A 19,964-nucleotide genomic window follows, 5' to 3' on the forward strand; every position below is an offset into this window, starting at 1 on the left:
CAGGTTGTAAACTTTTATCAACTTCTCTTGATTCTCCATGTGACTGCACATTTGTATTATTAGTTATTGGCAACCCATCATCAGATAATTCAGACAAATCCACATAATGATCAGCAGTTACATTTATAGAGTCAATTGAAGTTGTAGTTTCTTTATTATCAGATTCATAATCTATATCAATACAACATCGATTACAATAAGCTTCTATGTGACTTTGGTCTTCTTTTTTCCTCCAAACCTTCTTACTTGGATATCTCTGAGTCTTTTTCACATCCTGCTTAGTTTCTTTATAAGATTTAGATAAACCGACAAAGTGAGAAATATCAAGTAAAAACTGACCATGTTGTTTCAACTTACTTCGAATATCTTTAATATCTTTCGCATATCTGTTATTCAAGTTGATCACTTTTGAATTGAATGAAGTTTGAATATTCTCAGTTTTTTCATGTTCTCCAACATATGTTTCACTTGCCTTTGAACCTATTTGTTCACGAACAAAGTTAGTAGAGAAATTATAATTTCTATTTGAGTTAGACTTACCAGTATATCCAAGTCCGGTTCTATCATTGTAGCTCTTTCCTGAACTTAAAATATCATATAACGATTTCGAACTATTTTGAAATTTTCCAACCATGTTATCTGTTCCATCAAGCAAAACCTGCAACTTACCAAGTTTAGAGTTTAATAAATCAATTAGATTGTCTTTTTCGATTACCTCATCCTGGAGCATTTGAATCTTTGCTAGAAGCCGTTTTCTTTCAAGCACATGATCACCATTGTCACTTTTTTTTCTCAGGTTTAGTTTCTCCACTTCCCATTCCATTTTTTCACCTTCCAGCTTCTCCACTTGTTGCTTTAATATAACATTCTTTTCTGAAATTTTCTCAGCAGCCTTGATAACTGTTGCTTGATATTCAAACATCTCATTATCCTCATAGCTGTTTTCTCCATCTTCTTCTTGATCCTCTTCATCCTCAGTTTTTGAACCTGCATAATCTAAAGAGAAAGAAGACACAAGAGCAAATGTTTTGTCCCTTTTCGGGAAACTATCATCATCATCACTCCAAGAGGACTTGTAAGCCTTATTACCTTAATCAATTTTTTTATTTCCACAGTTAGTAGCAACGTGGCCAATGCCACCACAAGTATAACACTTCTTATTATTATTACTACTACTTCCATACTCATACTTCTTTTGTGAGTAATTATCATTACGTTTCTCAAAATGCCTATTATTTCCATTAAAATTCCTCCTAGAATTCTGATTATTTTGTTCATTTGAATTTGACTTTCTCTGACTCAAAAATTTCTCAAATTCCAAAATGAACTGTTCATTATTTTCAGCTTCCTCAGAGCTTGATTTAGGATTTTTTGTAACAATGAAAGAAATCTTTTTAGAATTCATACCTTTCGGTCTTTCATCCTCTTCAAGCTCCATCTCCCAAGCCTTCAGGTTTCCAATCAACAAGTCCACAGAATATGTGTTGAGATTATATTGTTCCTGAATCGTTGTCTTTTTCATCATGTAAGACTTTGGAAGAGACTGTAATATTTTTCTTACAATATCAGATTCTTGTAAAGGTCTTCCAAGGCTTTCACATAAACTAGAGAGATCAGTAAAACGACTATAAAAATCATCAATAGTTTCATCATCTCTCATTTCTAAAGCATCGATTTCATAATAATATTGTTGTAATCTTTGTTCTTTTACAGTATCATTACCTTCATTTAAAACACAAAGTTTATCCCAAACATGTTTGGCTGTAACGCAATTCTGAACTTTTTTCCTTTCTTCTCTGCTCATTGACGCATATAGAGCATTAAGAGCCTTGTGATTTCCTTCACTAGCCTTAATCTCTTTTTCAGTCCACTCATCTTCATCTTTTAATTCACCAGTGGATGTCCCCTCAGTAGCTTTTGAATTAACATCTTTCATTTGAGGTTTCCATCCACGTTCAACGCTTCTCCATGCATGAAAATCAATACCATATATAAAGGATCTCATTTGAAGCTTCCATTGAGCGAAATCCATACTGTAGAGCATGGGTGGTTGATTCAATCCTTGACGTTCCATCTTTAATCCCACAGATCTCACTAAGTACGTCTAGTGACCTGCTCTGGTACCAATTGAAAATACAAAATAGAACAAATAACGAGTAATAGCAGCGGAATATGTAGAAGAGTTTTACTTTTCTATTGAATAAACAATATTACAATGATTACACCTTAATCAATAATAATATTATTCTCAAAAGTAAAAATACTTCTTACTTAATAGTCACAATCAAGCATGAAACAACCTCACTAAGATCGTTGCTTCAAGTGTCGATACAATGTCACTAAGATCGTTGTAGTCACACGAATGATCAACCTCACTAAGAACGTTGATGTTGCCACTAAGGTCTTCAATGGAGTCACAAAGATCTCCTAGCACTAAGCTTCCCTTTTTGTGAATTTTCTTCTCTTTGGTTTCACCTTCTTTCTCCTCTTTTTTTTTCTTGTTCGTGTATCTCCTAGAGGCCACCCAACCTACTGCCTATATACATCATATATATAGCAGCCACATGTATTCTCTAACCCTAGGAATTAAACCTAACTTCCCTTCCTAATACATCTCACATAGAAAAGGAAAAAATTCATATGAATTTGGAATACACCTTTTATTTTGAATCATTTTCTATAACAATTCCCAAACACCATTTAACTAAATATATATTCCCAAATATATATCAATCTACCCATAATCAAATCGGTGGAGACTTCTTTGGTAGGAAAAACAAATCATAATCTTTTCCTAGTCCAATTAGGAAACAACTTCAATTCTCCTTTTGCATATCAAATCTTCATGACTTGTCCTCCACACCTTTGGATCTTCATCAACTATATGGAGGCCAATATATGTACCTTCATGTTGTATAGTATACAACAGCGCACCCTAGCCATATGTATTTCAACATTAAGAACGTGCCGAAACCTATCCATAATTTCCCGAGCATTATGTGTCTGTAAATTTTATTGGACAAATTATAAAATAGTAACATTTCTCATAATAAATTATAAAAATGTCACAACTTATTTCTCATTTATAAAAAGGGTTATCTCAAGTGATTAGAAATTAGAAAATAATCAACAAGTTTTGAATAAAACTAAAAAAAAAAGTTACTTTTAAAATATTTTCGGTCAATTTTACTTTGTGTCTAACTATTCTTCTTCATCATCATCTTCTTTTTCCTTTTTCTTCGAATTGCGGCTATAATTTTGTCGTCCAGCGATGAATTTGAGCGTGGTTGGTACCGTTAGAAAGATCTCTCTCCCCTCTTTTATTTGATATCATACTCACTCTGAACCGACCACCGTACAAAGCGCATCAACCTTCACAAGGGTCTATCGCCATCCATGGTGGTACTTCAAGCTATTCTGGCAAAATCGGAGCTCAAGGCTCCCAAATTCTAGTTTTTCTCTTCATTCTGAGTATACTCATACCAATTTCCTTTGAATTTAACATCATTTCGCATATTTAGACATTTTCTCTCGGCATGTTACATACGTTGTCACAGTACCTGTCACACCTCATGTCACACTACGTCACACCCACTGACACACTACTTTTCACACTCGCTGTCACACTAACTGTCACAACTGCTGTCACACCTCCTGTTACACACACTGTCACACTATCTATCACACCCGTTGTCACACTATTTGTCACAATAAGAAGAAAAAGAAGAAGAAAAAGAATAATAATAATAATAATAATAATAATAATAATAATAATAATAATAGAAATTGCTCTGGGCACCTAGAGATTTGCTATGGGAACCTACGTCTACATCTTCTCCGGCAAGGCAATCGATACTAGTACGGATGAGCTCTTAGGGCTCTCATATCTTCTTCGAATCAAAACTGGTGTGGCAGCTATTAATGCAGCTCGGTGTAAACCAGATCGGCCTCGACCCGACCCGTTGCTCCGCCTTCACAAATCTGACCATCTCGTCGTTCAACTGCTTCACATGCTCGAACGTTGACAACATTAGAGCCTAGTTCCGGCGACGAGAACCTTCGTAGATCTGGCCATGAGAACCTTCGCAAATCTAGCGATGAGAACCTCCACATATTCGGTGAGGATCTCCACCGGTAAAGCCGGATTCTGCCATGGAATCTGAAGATTGAAATGGCGGCGCGGTGCTTGAAAGCCGCCGGAAGCCAACACTGGCGAGTTAGCATGGAGGTGCAATCGTCAAGGCAGCGGTCAAGGTCTCCGACAATGGCGATGAGGAAGGCGGAGGAGAAATCAATTTGGTGGACTCATCAACTTTTTTGTTTTTTTGTTCCAATTTTTAAGGCGGTGGCATTCGTGTAAGTTACTGGGAATTCGTGGGCAATAGTTTAAGAATTTTTTAAAATTTACTTTTTTATAATTTTCAAAACTTAGATGATTATTTTTTAATTTCATGTATCAAATGTGACTTTTTTATAAAAAGCCCAATTTTATTTGCAAAAAACAAAATTCCCTAATTGTCAAAAATAAGCAAAGGATAGATCGATCTATGTGATTTGAATGAATTCACATCTCTGAAGCGATAGGACCATAAACAACATTTGTATATTGAGTTATTGACACATCTTGAATGAATTCACATCTCTGAATGCTATTTTGCGAATTAAATTAATTGCATAACAAAGAACATTATTAAACATCAGCAATGTAAGAAACATTTGAATTTCAAATATCCCCATTCAATCGTTGTTTAGAAAGAGATAACGTAAATCAACGTGATCAGGTTCATCTAAGTCCCCCCTTAGTAGAGAAGGAAATAAGCCCAAGCGACAAGACTTTGTGTCGTTGGATGTTGATGAACGTCAAATTAGCGGGGTGGTGTCGTGTCGCCTAAGAAACGAGGTCGTCCAAAAGGTATCAAAAACAATCCTAGACCTATATTCTGGACTTAACCTGTGGCTTGTGGCTATGGAAAAGGCAACGGTAGGTCGAGGGAGGAAGTTGGTGATGGTGTTACTCTTTTGCTTGAGCTGCCACCAAGCTAAGCCCTATCTTCATGTGATTCATTGTTGGATTAAATTGTTGAAATGTTTATGTTACCACAATTGGTGGGTGGATTATTTTTATTCAAAAACAAAAATCTACTATGTTACTTTTACGGTGTCAATTAGCCATTATGTTTAGTTGATTACTGAGTACAAAATATAGGGGAGAAAATCAGTAAGAGAGGGGTGAGACCCAATATTTTTAAAAATGTGATGTTGTGTTAATTAAGAAAATTAATGTTAGAAGTTAGTGATTATAAAATTCAAAATTCAAATTTTGTATTTAAAATAATTAATATTTTTGTTTAAAAAAAGTAATTAATGTTTTTTTTATGTAAGTGCTAGTGTGGAGCCCTCAATTCTTCATTAATGAAACCGTCGAATATAAGGGAGAGACATGAAGTTTAAACCTTGATTACAAATATCTGACATAAGATCAAAGATTCTTACAAACAAGTACCCAACAAAGCACCAACTAGCAAAAAGTACCACACTAATGACGACTTTATTTGCTTTCGAACAACGGTGACATAGCGAAGATAACACTAGATATGTAACACAATCAACGATGAAGCAGCAATTACATATCATAATGTTTAATAAAACAGCTCTCCAACTATGTTGCCGCCGGATAATAAATAATCCGGCAACACTTAGTCTCACCCTGCCACTAGGCGGCAAGGACCATTTGACGAAGTAAAGAACTCGCCGCCTCCCTAGAGCAGACAATGCACATTGGCAAGGACCATTTGACGAAGTAAAGAACTCGCCGTCTCCCAAGAGCAGACAATGCACATTGAGTGCGCACACAGACATGAAGCCCAGCTCGTCCAACAAAACTAATGTATGGACTTATTATACACAAAACGCGTAAACAAATGACATAACACAGGTAAAAAACTAAACATAAATAATAAACTTTAAAGGACCAAGAGGAATGCCTCAAACCCCCCAAATGCTTGACAAAGAAAAGTAATTAATGTTAACCGCTGTTAAATTAGTAACTAACTGAATTAACTCAATTATTGATAGTGTTAGTTTTTAGTAGGTCATATATTGGTTTTATAGGTTACATGGACCAATCATACGATGACACGTATTGTTGTATGAAATATTGATGTACGCAAGTCTTTGCCCTAATTATTTATACTAATTACGTAAAGTCTGTATAATATGAATTGGGCCTCGACGACATGGGAAAAACCCAGAAAACAAATATGTGGTCTTTTGGAACCCGCGAAACCCGATAACTAGGGGTGGACACAGGTCAATACGGTTCGGTTTTGAACAAAACTCATAACTCAACCCAAATTTTAAATTCGGTTCGGTTCGGTTTGGTTTTTTTATTTTAGAGATTGTGACCCATAACCCGACCCAACCAACACGGTTCGGTTCAGTTCGTTTTTTTTCGGTTTTACCCGTATGTAAAATACGTAATATTAGATATTAATTTTAAAGTATAAAATTTAACATAAAGATAAAAAAACAAAAGGTTAATTGATTATTCCATACCTAATTGACTCTAACATCTCCACAGTCTATATTTAGCTCAAGTATAAAAAATTCAACTGCATGAAAATCAGATATTGAGTAACAAAAAGGTTCGCACTTCCTATGAGTTTAGGTAAATGAACCTCGCTAAGTCCATCGTGTAGGTCGTTTGGTCTATCTAAGTCTTATTTCACGTCTCATGTGAGCCGTTATTGATATTAAGTCGTTGAGGATATGAAACATTAATAAAATCATTGATTAAAGAAATCAATTTTTAGAGTCTCGATACAAAGTGAGGCGATATGAAATATAGAAATTAAAGAGGGAGGAGAGATGAGTTATGTGGACTAGTATGCGGAATGAAGTGAACTATTAATATAGCGATGAACTAAGGAGTGAGGATTTAGAAAGAGAGAGATGGCCGTAAGTTTTTCTTGTCTGAGATATATGATCGGTTCGATTACTCGACATTAATATTAACCATGTAAGCATCGTTAGTAGTATAAAGAAAGAGTGTATCGTTCACAAACCGGGGATCCAACCAGGGTATAGAATCACAAATATTTAACAACGAATTCATAAGAGTTTAAAGGGTATAAGTTTCGAATCGGTTACTAAACATAAGTAAAATCTAAACTAATATATACATGTGATCAACCAACCAACACATAAGCAATTACCAAATAAATCATGTAAGAACAAAGCCATCGAAATCTATTCTCAATCATGTTCATGACATAGGTATCATAGTTCAACTTAAGTTTGATCATGCTTCAAGTCTACTTGGTTCCTAATACATGGATACGTTCGGCTCAACTACTTGTCTTGCCATGAAATCTAACACACTAATGCATCATGCAATTACGTATCACATAGAGAAATTAACATGTTTCAAGCACCTATCTAATGTCAAACTTAAGAACATAATCGGTGGGAGAACAAAGAACAAACAATTAATCAACTACTTGTATCATAATCGTCTTTAATTTTGAATAATTAACATATGCAACATCAACTACTTGTCTTAATCACACATGCAATATAAGAACACACCGAAAATTAATCAAGAACATGGACAAACTCACGACATAAAACGTAAAATCATTGAATAGGAAATCAAAAATTTCATATCATTACACAATTCGAAAGTCACAACTATCTCATAGACAAGACCGAAATAACTTTAATAAAACAAAAAAAAATCATTCAAGAACAAGAATATAGAAAACCGAAATAAAACATGAAGATCATAGAGTTACACTTTGAAATATTCCTACGGGGTTTATTCCAAGCAAACGAAGATCCTAGGCTACTTGCTTCAGATTCAAGGGATGAAGAAGGATGAATTTCAGATTCTAGGGTTCTTGATGAATGGGGGACTGTTTCAGCAGAGATTTGGCTTGCACTTGTGTGCAAGGTTGATGATGATTAAACAATGAGGCCGTGCCTCTATATATAAGAGTCAATATAACCTTCATGTCGTCCCAAATAGGAGATAGAATCGGATTGGGAAGTTGAAATCTTCTTTGATATGGACTTTGATTCGTGTACTCCAAATCCAACTTGATGTAAGAAATAGGGGCTGCACGACATCTCTCCTTCTTCAACTATTAAATAGCTAGGTCGGCCTCTCCTCTCCTTATCTAGCTTGGACATGACTTCCTTGTTTCACTAGGAACGCATCACGACATCACTACTCCTTGTCCAAGTAGGATTTGTATTTCCTGAAAAGAAATCGAAGATTAAGGAATATGAAAGAATGAAAATAGAAAAGTATAATCCTAGTCGAGTAAGGAATCCTAGCTCAATAAAGATTTCTAACACCTAGCACAATTTCATCATCAAAATATCTAAATTCGGCATAGCTCTACTAAAACATACAAATAACAAATATGAACTTAAAACAACTAAATAAGAAGTAACAAAGCATAAGAATATGACATATATACATTAAGAACATCACACTTTGTGCTCCTATCAATATAAGAGATGTCGCGAGATTGATTAAGTCAATTAGGTTTATATTTGATGTAGTTTTACTTTCTTTTAAAAAATTAATAAAAGTAAAAGTATACCAAAATGATGACGTTGACCGTTGACTTCGGTTTATTTAGGTCGGTTCGATTTCGTTCGGTTTATGAGGGACTAAACCCAAAACCCAACCCAAACATATTCGGCTCGGTTCGGTTCGATTTTTTTATTTTCTGTTCGATTTTTTTGAGTTTTCAATTTTATCAGATTCGGTTTAGATTCGAATACAATTTTTTTTCGATTTTCGAGTCTGTGTGTGCACCCCTACCGATAAGAGACTCTCTACTATGTGAATATATATAGCTTTGTTCAACAGCGACTGCAACTTTCCTTGCGTCTTCAATGGCTTCCACCTCCAACCCAATCGATGCCTCTACCTCAGGTACCCTCTTTTTTCCTATTCCCTTTTCCTTATATTCTTTTTCTTTGCCGTTTTGATCTACCTTCTTTGTTTCACGTCTCCAATCTTCCCAGAAGATTCAACAAAACAATCGGGGTTTTAACCGAGGATCCACAAAACTCTACCCTAATGTTTTTTTGCTTCTGTTTTCTGAGCTAGAATCTGTCTTTGAATAACTCTAAAGCACAAACAGACAGATGGGTTGTTTGAGCTTGTAACTAGTTGATTTGGTCGGGCACTAAACCGTTTTGTAGATTTATGAATTGAGGTGGTTGATTTTTAGTTTATTGTAGAGGTGGAAAGATGTGTGCTCAATTACCCAATTCATAAAATAGTAAATTCACTCAAATAGTTTCGGGTTTTCAGCTGCATTATCCACTCTTTTATGGGTTTGAAGCCTTTGTTCTTGTCAGTTTTGTTGTCATCTCAAGCTCTAATTTAAACAAGAAGCTAGGCTATAACCTGTTGTAGTTGTTTTTAGTCTTGATTAACTCAAGATTAGTGATATAGGTAGAGTAACAGTTCAGAAACTTGAAGATCAGCATCACATGTTCTGACAATGTTATTCTTATGACAACTGATTTCAGTGCTTGATGTCTTAGTAAAATGGAGATAGTCTATGACTAGCAAAGAGTTATATTATTAGCTTGTTTTGAAGATTTATCCAAAGATCGTTGGACATGAGAATTTTTTATTCTATGAATCAGCTCCTGGGTAGTGGTTTTCCAACTTATTGAGCATTTGTTGTGTGTTGCCTCTTTAAAGTTCCGACTGAGTTTTCTGGCATTAGTGCAGGCACTTCCAGCATTTAGTCCTTCTCTTTGTTCGGCTACTTGTGGTTAAGTTATTTGGTTCTGTGTTTTAGGTAGTGCAAGTGAAAAGGATAATGCTGAGCCTGCACAGGGAGCTGCTACTCTTCCAAGCTCAAATGCAAACCCTGGAGAAACTGGTCAGAGCTTCTTTTCGTTCACAATGTGTGTTTCTTCAATTCCAGTTCTTCTGTTTGGTTTATCTCGATGATTTTACACAGTCAGTTGATTGGAAGATTTGATGTTCTTTCCTGTCTTAATAGATGTAAAAGCCCGGGTAGATGCTGTGTGGGAGCAAATGAATAAAGGAATATCTAACAAGAATTTCAAGGATTTATTAAAGAAATCCCAGTCAAATGTGAACAAAACTCCAAAAAAGGCATCATCTGATGTAAGGATTTCTCGTTCTCACTTTTGTGTTGGAATTGAAATATATAAGTGGCTGGAATTTGACCTCTTACTATTGTATTTTACAGGGTTGGAAGGCATATCTGGGCCTGACACCAAAGACAGAGTCCCGAAAGGATGATCTATCACAGAAGGGATCAATTGTCGTTCCGAACAATACTAGTGATACTATCATGCAGGACAGCTCTGGTGAAACTTCCAGGAAGCTAGCTGCTGCGGCTCTTGTAGAAGTTAAGGATGCTGGAGTTGCTGCATTGGGTAGAGGGAAAATTGAGGTAAGTAAATTCTTTTTGTTCTCCTGCTTTTTTGAACTCCGATGCCCTGGTGGTGTGGGATTGGGGAGCTTATACACTTTTGAAACCTGTCTCATGATTGGCTTTTCGGTCCATATTTGAAGATTTTATATAGAATGTATCTACACACCTATCTTTTGCTACTTAAGTGGTATTTTGTATTTGCCAAAATTTTAATTTTTAGGCCGAATTCATTGAGCTGGTAAACCAAATTTTAATATTCAGCACATCAATCATTATTTGTATTTGAAGCTGCATCCTTTATCTAAAGCGGTGTTCTACGGCTTGCACTGTTAGTTTGTAAACTAACTGAAAAAGTAAAAATCATAACAAATGTTCCTTTTTGTAGATCAGAGAGGTCCGCGACTTTGCCGGTCAACAAATTGAAGTTAAGAAGCTTGTGGATGCTGATTCAAAGGAAGCATCTGACAAGGCAAAAGCTCATGCACCTTCAGCAGTTGATGCTGTGCTTGAACAGATCAAGAAGAAACCAAAACTCAGTGTGCTCGACAAGACCAAAAAGGACTGGGGAGAGTTTAAGGAAGAAAAAGGGTTGGACGAGGAGTTGGATGCTTACAAAAAGAGTTCCAACCAATATTTAGACAAGGTTTCCTTCTTGGAGCGAGCAGATTACAGGGAGTTTGAACGGGAGAGGGATGCACGGCTGGCTGTGCAGGCCAAAAGGAGGCCTGATATGCGGGAGGGTCCATAACTTGACAATTCAGGTCTGCTTCCAAGTGCCTGTACCAAACCGCCGAATTTACTATTATCGAGAAGATATGAACTGTTGCTGAACTTTCAGTATCATTTTTTGCTTTGAATTTGGTTAACAAAGCAAATCAGGAAGCCTATTAAGTATTACGCAAGGGGGTATTGTGCATCATTTGCATATAGGTGTTTTCCAGCAGCCCGGGTCTCATGTGGAGAGAAGGCATTAATTGTAAACTAGCTATTTTCTTTGAATCAAAATGGGTGGGTAGGAGCAGAAGCATTACAGAGCAGAATGTAACCGCGATTCTTTCTTGTCAGTGTCGTTGTACTGCACAATTAATAATATTATGATGGTTTCTCTTCTGAATTGGCCATTTTTGTTGCACAATGTTGCAAATAAGAAACATCTTTGTAAGTGGTTCGATATATGTAGTGTAAAGTAGCTCCTGCGAAAATTACAAGAGATCTAAAATTGAAAACAAAACAAACTAGTGGGTACAATGCGCACCACCAAAGTACCAACACAAATGATTTTTTGTTTTTGAGAGAATACGAAGCCCAGCTTGTGTTGTTATTCACATTGAGAATAGCAATCATACAGTCATTCCCTTATTGAACCAAAGGGGCTGGAAACCTTGTCAAAAATCAAGTACTTTATCAGTTACCTTCATTGAAGGCCAAAATAACTAAATGGAAAGTTCTTCACAAGTCATTCCAAAATTCTTAAAAGGTAAAGACAGTAAAACCAAAAGTCAAAGTAATTAACTTTTCTAGATGTGAATGGCCTTGTCATAAGTAGCCATGGCAGCTTCCTTCAAGGCCTCGCTCATGGTTGGATGTGCATGACAAACACGAGCAATGTCCTCACTTGATGCATCATACTGCAATGCTATGGCTGCCTCGTGAATGAGCTCTCCAGCATTGGGTGCCATGATGTGAACTCCCAAGATCTTATCTGTCTCCTTCTCGGCCAAAATCTTGACTAGTCCTTCGGCATCATCTATTGCCTTGGCTCTGCTGTTTGCCAAGAAGGGGAACTTTCCAACTCGGTATGACACGCCTAAGGCCTTCACTTGCTCCTCGGTCTTCCCAACAGACGCAACCTCAGGGTGAGTATAGACAACCCCAGGGACCTTGTCATAGTCCACATGGCCATGCTTACCAGCTATGAACTCCACACATGCAACCCCATCCTCTTCTGCCTTGTGAGCGAGCATGGGTCCAGGAATAACATCACCAATTGCATGAACACTTGGAACATTTGTCACAAACCTTTCATTGACTAAAATTCTCCCCATCTTGTCAGTTTCAACTCCTATCTTGTCCAAATCGAGCCCAGATGTGAATGGATTCCTACCAGCAGATACAAGAACGACATCAGCGTCAAGCGTGGTCTGCTCACCACCAGCTGCTGGTTCAAGGGTCAACTTCACACCATCTCCAGAAGTATCAACTCCTACCACCTTTGTTTTGAGCACGAATTTCATTCCTTGCTTCTCAAGGGAACGCTGGAATTGCCTGCGGATTTCCGAGTCCATTGATGGGACAATATCAGGTCCAAACTCAACAACAGTTATCTCAGAACCAAGCCTGCCCCAGACTGAACCCATCTCAAGACCAATATATCCTGCTCCGACAACCACAAGTTTCTTTGGAATTTCAGACAATACCAGAGCTCCTGTTGACGATACTATCTTCTTCTCATCAATGGTAATCCCGGGCAAAGATTTGACATCAGAACCAGTGGCAATGATAATATTCTTTCCTTTCACAACCGTATTTCCACCATCAATGGTGTCCACCGAAACCTCATTAGGGGATAGGAACTTTCCATAGCCTTTAACATAAGTCACCTTATTCTTCTTGAACAGACCCTCAATACCTTTTGTCAGGTTAGCCACAGCTTTATCTTTCTGGCCCATCATGGCAGCCAAATCAATCTGAACATTGTCGAAGTTCACACCATGACTCTTAAACGAATGCAGAGCTTCATGGTACATGTGTGACGAATGCAGAAGCGCCTGGACATAAAAAGTTCATCGTTAGTTAACACTAAACCACACCAGCAACTCACACTTAACATAATTCAACGAATCCAAAAGCCACCTAGTTCAATCAAAAACAGCCGAAAAGATAAAATTTACAGTACAGTAAATTCTGAATGCTGCCAAGTCTCAAATTTTACTAAGAACATCAATTTTACGGCTTATTTAAGCGAAAATTTGCACAATTTAGCCCCAAATAAACTTCAATTAGTAAGAATAATGAACTCAATCCACTCAAAATGAAACTATAATCACAATTGGTTAGATCTAATATTACAAAAGCACAAAGATACTGATAGATTATTTAACCCTAGTAAAACAGTAACAATGAGTAGGTAGATGACCTTGGAGGGTATGCAGCCGACGTTGAGACACGTGCCGCCGAGAGCACCGCGCTTCTCGATGCAGGTGGTCTTGAGACCGAGCTGGGCGGCCTTGATGGCGGCGACGTATCCGCCGGGGCCGCCGCCGATGACGACGACGTCGTTGTCGTCAGATCCCGAGGAGGCGAAGCGGCGGGAGAAGGAGGTGATGGAGTAGGAGTAGCGGACGGCCTCCGACGAAGTGTTGGAGAGGTTTCTGGAGAGCAGGTAGGCCTTGCGCCGCGCAAAGCTCGCCATCGCCATTGTTTAGTGTTTGTTGAAGAATTTGAGAGAGAGCTTTTGGTTTGGCTTAAAGGCTCCAATTTTCTACGACCCTGGCTTTTCTACAGTGAAGCCTTCACCGCTTTGCCTATCGAATTTTCCCTTTTTCTTTTTTTGGTTTATTGGCTTTGTATTATATTCTTTTTTGGTGATTTTGTGTGCTAAGGTACACAGTAGAGTTGAAGGTGCAACGGTTGATCATATGCCACGTTATGTATTTGGGAATGAAGGAAATCGTGGTCGTTTATATTGTGTTTAGGTTGAGGGCTCACCTTATTTGACTCCTATAATTAGCTGGCAAATGAATTGATTTAAGTAAGAAGAACGCAGTTATGTGTTGGCTACCTTCTTCTATTTGGTTGATTCAATTTTTCATTTTTTTTGGAAGAAATTCGATTTTTGTTTTGTTTTCTGGAGTTGACATTTTAATATAAAAGAGAAAAGACAAGGGTAGAAAATGGGAGCCTCACAGAGGCTTAGCAGATCATGAATTGGGATGTTTGGTTTAGGAGGGGTGCAAGATGATGAGGTTATTTGTCTGCTGCCAACTGAAGCCAATCCTACAATGGATAGTGACATATAACACTCCCCGGGTCTGTTTTGGATTGAAATGAAGCAATCTATAAGATCAGTTTTCGGATTTAGGACTGTTTCCAGAGTGTTAGAAACTTAGAACAGTTTTTCAGGTAAATAAATGCTCAAGGATAAGCACGCAGAAATGAGAAGAAGAATATGAGCCACAAAGTGCCTATTTAAATCAAGATTGTAAATTCTGTTCACAGCTACAATTCACTCAATTCAATTCCAATACAACTCAAGTGCCTATTTCTATCCTACAAAACTGCTGACCGCTTTGTTCAAAAACTATCTGAAACAGCCACAAACAGATAGAAGCTCATTTCCATTTGGAAATGGTAAATAGTGAATGAATTGGTTGTATACATTCAATTGCCTTCTAGCAAGCTTCTCAATCTTGAGAAACTGCAGTTCCTTAACCTTTTTCCCTCGGAGCGTGGCTCAGCAAGGCGATTAGGAGAAGACAGGCATACAACAATAACAGTGAGGTTGTCCGATGCATACAGGCGTAATGCTTCTTTCACGAGTTCTCTGGCACACTGTTGCGGATCATTGTGCTTCCTCAGCTCACGACGAACAAGGCTCACTGCATATTGGCTAGACATGACATCCCATATCCCATCACAGCTAAGTATTAGAAACTCATCATCTTCTGTTAACATAATCTGTTGAACATCCGGCTCAGCAATGAGAGGTGATGAGGAGCCAAGTTGTAATTTGAAATCCCAATTTCCAAGGGTTCGGGTGACTGATAAATAACCATTAAGATACCCATCATCAATGTAACCACCCAACTGCTCAACCCGCCTACGTTCTGGCAAGTAGGTAGGCTTATGATCTTGGGACATATCAAATGCGACTCCTTTCCTACAAAGAACTGCCCGACAGTCACCAGCATTTGCTACGAGCAGCTGGCTTCCAAGTACTAGGGCAGTCAATGCTGTGGTTCCACATGAACCATCCACGCTGTGTTCATCAGCCAAGGCCTGGTCTGCCAGTAGAAATGCTTTCTTATGTGAGTTCTCCAACTCTTTGAAAAAAGTGCCACCAAAATCTTCTGCATGCGGCAAATCAACATCTTCAAAAAACAGTCTCATGGCATTGCTCTTTATATAAGTAGCTGCTTCAGGTCCGCCATGTCCATCAAAAACTGCATAAAATGCACTCGGCAAGGAACTATTAGAGAGAGGCCCGACATGGGCAGATAGGTCATCGATCCGAATGTGATCGTCATCCATGGAATGTCTTACTCCAATGTCAGTATGGCTTCCTGAGTAAATGTTTGGAACAAACTTGACTGCAGGAGTCTCTATTACAGCATTAGCAATGGTCTCTGAGCACCTCACAACCTGATAAAAAGAACAGACGAGGTTAGTAAAGTTGTCCTTCATCTCAAAACCAAAGTCATAAAACTGATCATGCAGATACAAACAAATAACTAATGGACCATATTAACACATCTGACTCTAATAGACCATTAACACAACTGACTCATTCAGTTTCACCAGTACTTTATCTCTGTTTCTAACATCCCTCTTTTACAGCATAATCACACACCATTAATGGCAAACCAGAAACCTACCAAAGACCCATAAAGCAAACTTTCCAGCAACATAAAGGACATGCTAAAAAACAAAAGAATCTAAAGAATATCCAAAACATGTTCATAAACTCAACAATGAATTTCACACTTCAAAATCCAAATCATCACATAATTATAACTTAGTCAGCTTTTTCTATGTATCAAAATATCAATTTTCTAAGGTGGGTTGGTGGTGTAAGGGCCAGAATTTAAGTCTACAACTCTACGCATTAAAGATCAAAGCTTTACACTTAAAGATCATCATTATCAACAACCATGAAACACAGAGCAAACAGGGGTGGTCTACTCTAATCAACCTTATTAGATTCACAAAACCAAGTTTAAATTTTTTATATTTTTCCTTCATTCAATTCCATACAAACAAGCTGATCTTAAACACAAGCATCAAAGCAAACCCTAAATCAATAACTAAATCCTACAAAAAAATCAATAACAGAAACTATATAAAAGTAAGCAAATTTACTAATCAAACTCAAAATTCAAGCTTAAAAGCAACAGAGATACATACCGATTCGAAGCGCTTGACCTCGTTCGATACCACCTCGTTGACGCAGACCTCTCCGAAGCTCGGAGAAGAAGCCGGCGGCGACCCCACGTCGATCTGCACGCGGCGGTACTTGACGTCCAGCAGGCTCTGCTGGCAAATAATCTCGGCTTCCGCCACCACGTTCTGGCTCACAATCATCTTTAAAACGCCGTCGTATAATCTCGAGAATTGGGGGAATTCTTAGGGTTTTCAGAAACGGAATTAGGGTTTCTTTTTCTTTTCTTCAAAAAATCTAAATCGCGCTTTGGATTTGCAAACTTGCAAAATGTGAAGCGCATAGGGAGAGACTTGGGGTATTTAAGGGGTCCAATTTTGGAAATTACCGGCTGCAGCCAGTAGCACCGACTCTTGGTTTACCGGGAGTTGGCGCGTGGGTTGACGCGGGGTTTGAGGTGAGGCGTGTGTTCAACGCGAGGGGATTTTACACGTTACTGGCTGGAATTGGTGTGCGGGAATGACGGTTCTGTCCCTGAGTGGGGTAGCTTTGCCGCCTTTGCGGCTCATGGTTTCCGATTCCTACTTCGAAACTGTGCGGGGTTTTTTGGCTTTCCATATACGGAGTGACAACTAAACAGTGTGGTGGCTTCTCCTTCACGCCCGTTTGTTACTGGTCAATGGAGATATATCAGGGATTTTTGTTCATATTTATATATATTGTTTTTCATTTTTTTAGCAATGGTACACCGTTACACATCTTCTGTTCTTGGTTTGTATCCTAGAATTCAAGGCATTTTTTTATCTTATATATATATATTTACGAAGAATTCATTCTGTTATATTCATTTGGTTTTAAAGTCTGAGAGAGACTTACACGTATTATTAAGATGTCTTATATTTTTAAGTTTTCAAAGAGCGAGCTACATGTTTTTTTACAGCAAATCAATATATATAGGTTTTTATAAATCTTATGTGACATGAATAACCATTATATATATATCCGCTGATAATGACATCAAGTCAGAAGTTATGAGTCTAAACTCAAGACTAGTATGCGGTATATAACTATTTATTTTGTAATAAGTGCAAATCAAACTAAACTAGTTTATTCTATGACTGATACAAACATAGTAATAAGCATTGTCCTACACTAATAATAGAAAAATAAAATACTAATAAAGGTCTAACAACAGACATTTGAAACCAATAAAACTAAAAACTAATTAGACTAGGGCAAAACCGAATAAAAGATAACGAGAACCTGAGTCCAAGCCCAGACCCGAACGCTGTTGAGCCCCACCAAAGCCAAAGCTGCCAAAGACAAGCAACCACCACCACGCCGGCACCATTACCCTTCGACTTGCAATCCTGCTGCGACCATAGCCAAAAAGACACCCAGAGAATACGACATCTCTGGGTTCCAAGATGCCAACGGAAAAAAAAAAAAACAAGAGCCAACACAACTTGACGAAGAAAATCTGGATCCAACATATCTGAACTCACACTAATCGCTCCCACTACTTCCCCCATGAACCCGACCATCCAGCACAATCAACCAACCTCATTGTATCTGTGCTTCGCGCACAAAGACTTTCGCCTAGCGTTGACCTGCCGCAACCCTCCCAACACTTCCTCCTCCCGAACGTGATGGATCGACCCACCTCCAACAACGCTTGCTCTGACGAAGTCCTTCATCTCTGAACACTATGTCCTCTTAGTCTTGTCCGACGGCGGCGCCACAAGGTCACGCAAGGTCTCACTGGAGGCTCTCTCTCTCTAGTTTTTTTATATTTAAAGCGAGTTACATGTTGTTATGTTCAAAGAGCGAGAAATATGTTGGATATATTTGTAGGGGTCTCAAATCTCAGGGTTCTCAATTTGTTGCTAACACGCTTGATAACCCAAGGTTGTTTAGTATGAAAACTTAGATCTCGAGTCCAAAATATAGGTGTTGATATCTGAACTGCAGTTTTCACATTGCCGGGAGTTGCTTCGATGTATGATCTCCTAGCAAGTTTTGAAGTTTGAGCTGATATCAGAAGTTCATAAATGATGTTTGGATGCAAATTCGCCCTATCTTGGGATATAAATCAGATTATATATTTTAATCTACGACATTTTTTTACTAGCACTCAAATTTCACTTTCGACATAAGTAAAATCATTGTGTTTATAATTGGTAGATCTCTTTCAATACATGTCCTTGATTGAATTTGTGTGGATTTTATACCAAACGAGTTTTAAAATATAAGGAAGAGCATATCATTATCATTCAAGAGTGATGAGGACGAAATGTAGCCGGATATACTGCCCTCATTTCCCACATGATTTCACAACAAGAGCTCGTCTTTTGATTTGTATGTTCCTTCAAAACCTCCATCAACTTATGCTAAACGTTTTCCCTGACTTTCCTGAGATTCAAGTTTGGAAGAGCCATCTTGATTAAAGAAATGAGTGACCGTGAAACTTTATTTTGGTGCTACTACCTTAAATTCATATACAAAAAAGGTTGCGTGCTTAATGGGGTTAGCTTTTGTTAGTTGTTGCCTTGTTGGATTTTAAAGTGGCTGCCGTCACCATTTGAGCACTTCGATTCCATTCATTTGTTCAAAGCCAAAACACTAATCAAACTTACTTGGCTCACAAGTCTTCTCTCCTCCTAAGTCCTTTCTTCTATAGTTTTATGCAGCAAAAGCTCGTCTTTTTTGTTATTGTTATCCAGATATCCAATGAAAAAAGTGAAAAGGAACTTGAGCAGAAAAGATGATCAACTAGCTAACCATGATCAAGATCCAAGCATTTATCTTCTTGCCTTCAGTTGTAAGATTGAGTTTTGAAAAACTGCAAATACTCCTAGATGGAGCATGGAATCACCTATATCATATAGGGAATTATACATAAAAAATTATATAGAAATGTGATGAACTTAAATTTGATTTGTCAACTCCTCACAACTCACATATTTTATTTTGAAAGTTAAAACGACGCGGAATTTCACTCGGACCATTTTCTTTCCAAGTACCACTTTAACGGTTGGCTAGCCTAGTGAAATCTTGTCGTAGATAAAATAGTAGGTAAACAATAAACTAGTAGCCTAACAAGCATTGCGGGACTAAAATGTTGGTGAGGATTCTCTTAATCTCTATATCTTATGTGAGTGGCTGAAATCCTAATCAGTCACTACAGACCTAATCATATACACTTGGCAGAAGAAAACCTCGGGTGAAATCTATATCTTGAGTGCTGGTTCAAAGCCAGAAAGTTCCCACTGTTTTTTCAGTTGATCTGTTACCTATCTTCTACTGTTCTACAAGAGGTGGCACCATGACAATCATGTATAGAATTACCCTTCTTTTGTTTGTTCATGGAAGTTTTGTACGTGTCTCGACCACAATCACTTGCATTGCAGAGTCCTAACTCCTAACCA

The 19,964-nt window shown here is 37.9% G+C and overlaps 3 protein-coding genes across 3 annotated transcripts; 1 reads left to right on the forward strand and 2 right to left on the reverse strand.

Moving 5' to 3' along the window:
- Positions 1-8,822: 8,822 nt before the first annotated feature.
- On the forward strand, positions 8,823-11,589 carry LOC126791020 (uncharacterized). The gene is made up of 5 exons (XM_050517412.1): positions 8,823-8,947; positions 9,831-9,914; positions 10,038-10,165; positions 10,251-10,457; positions 10,825-11,589. The coding sequence occupies exons 1-5, from the start codon at positions 8,908-8,910 to the stop codon at positions 11,185-11,187; spliced, it is 822 nt and encodes a 273-aa protein (XP_050373369.1). The 5' UTR covers positions 8,823-8,907; the 3' UTR covers positions 11,188-11,589.
- A 193-nt stretch (positions 11,590-11,782) lies between these two features.
- Positions 11,783-13,925, reverse strand: LOC126791019 (dihydrolipoyl dehydrogenase 1, mitochondrial). The gene is made up of 2 exons (XM_050517411.1): positions 13,576-13,925; positions 11,783-13,207 (listed from the first exon to the last, which is right to left on the reverse strand). The coding sequence occupies exons 1-2, from the start codon at positions 13,855-13,857 to the stop codon at positions 11,957-11,959; spliced, it is 1,533 nt and encodes a 510-aa protein (XP_050373368.1). The 5' UTR covers positions 13,858-13,925; the 3' UTR covers positions 11,783-11,956.
- Positions 13,926-14,594: 669 nt separating this feature from the next.
- Positions 14,595-16,853, reverse strand: LOC126790469 (probable protein phosphatase 2C 13). Its single transcript, XM_050516706.1, has 2 exons — positions 16,563-16,853; positions 14,595-15,800 (listed from the first exon to the last, which is right to left on the reverse strand). Exons 1-2 carry the CDS (start codon positions 16,737-16,739, stop codon positions 14,820-14,822), a joined length of 1,158 nt encoding a protein of 385 aa, XP_050372663.1. The 5' UTR covers positions 16,740-16,853; the 3' UTR covers positions 14,595-14,819.
- Between the last annotated feature and the right edge of the window lie 3,111 nt (positions 16,854-19,964).

The sequence above is a fragment of the Argentina anserina genome, chromosome 4, assembly GCF_933775445.1.
Source record: "Argentina anserina chromosome 4, drPotAnse1.1, whole genome shotgun sequence".
NCBI lineage: Eukaryota > Viridiplantae > Streptophyta > Magnoliopsida > Rosales > Rosaceae > Argentina > Argentina anserina.

Bases quoted from the DNA above. Each gene is read 5' to 3' on its own strand.
- LOC126791020 (XM_050517412.1), top strand. From the start codon at position 8,908: ATGGCTTCCACCTCCAACCCAATCGATGCCTCTACCTCAG. The intron at 8,948-9,830 runs GTACCCTCTTTT...TCTGTGTTTTAG, and splicing joins AATCGATGCCTCTACCTCAG to GTAGTGCAAGTGAAAAGGAT. The intron at 10,458-10,824 runs GTAAGTAAATTC...TCCTTTTTGTAG, and splicing joins TGGGTAGAGGGAAAATTGAG to ATCAGAGAGGTCCGCGACTT.
- LOC126791019 (XM_050517411.1), bottom strand. From the start codon at position 13,857: ATGGCGATGGCGAGCTTTGCGCGGCGCAAGGCCTACCTGCTCTCCAGA. The intron at 13,208-13,575 runs GTCATCTACCTA...TTTTATGTCCAG, and splicing joins TCGGCTGCATACCCTCCAAG to GCGCTTCTGCATTCGTCACA.
- LOC126790469 (XM_050516706.1), bottom strand. From the start codon at position 16,739: ATGATTGTGAGCCAGAACGTGGTGGCGGAAGCCGAGATTATTTGCCAG. The intron at 15,801-16,562 runs GTATGTATCTCT...TCTTTTTATCAG, and splicing joins AGGTCAAGCGCTTCGAATCG to GTTGTGAGGTGCTCAGAGAC.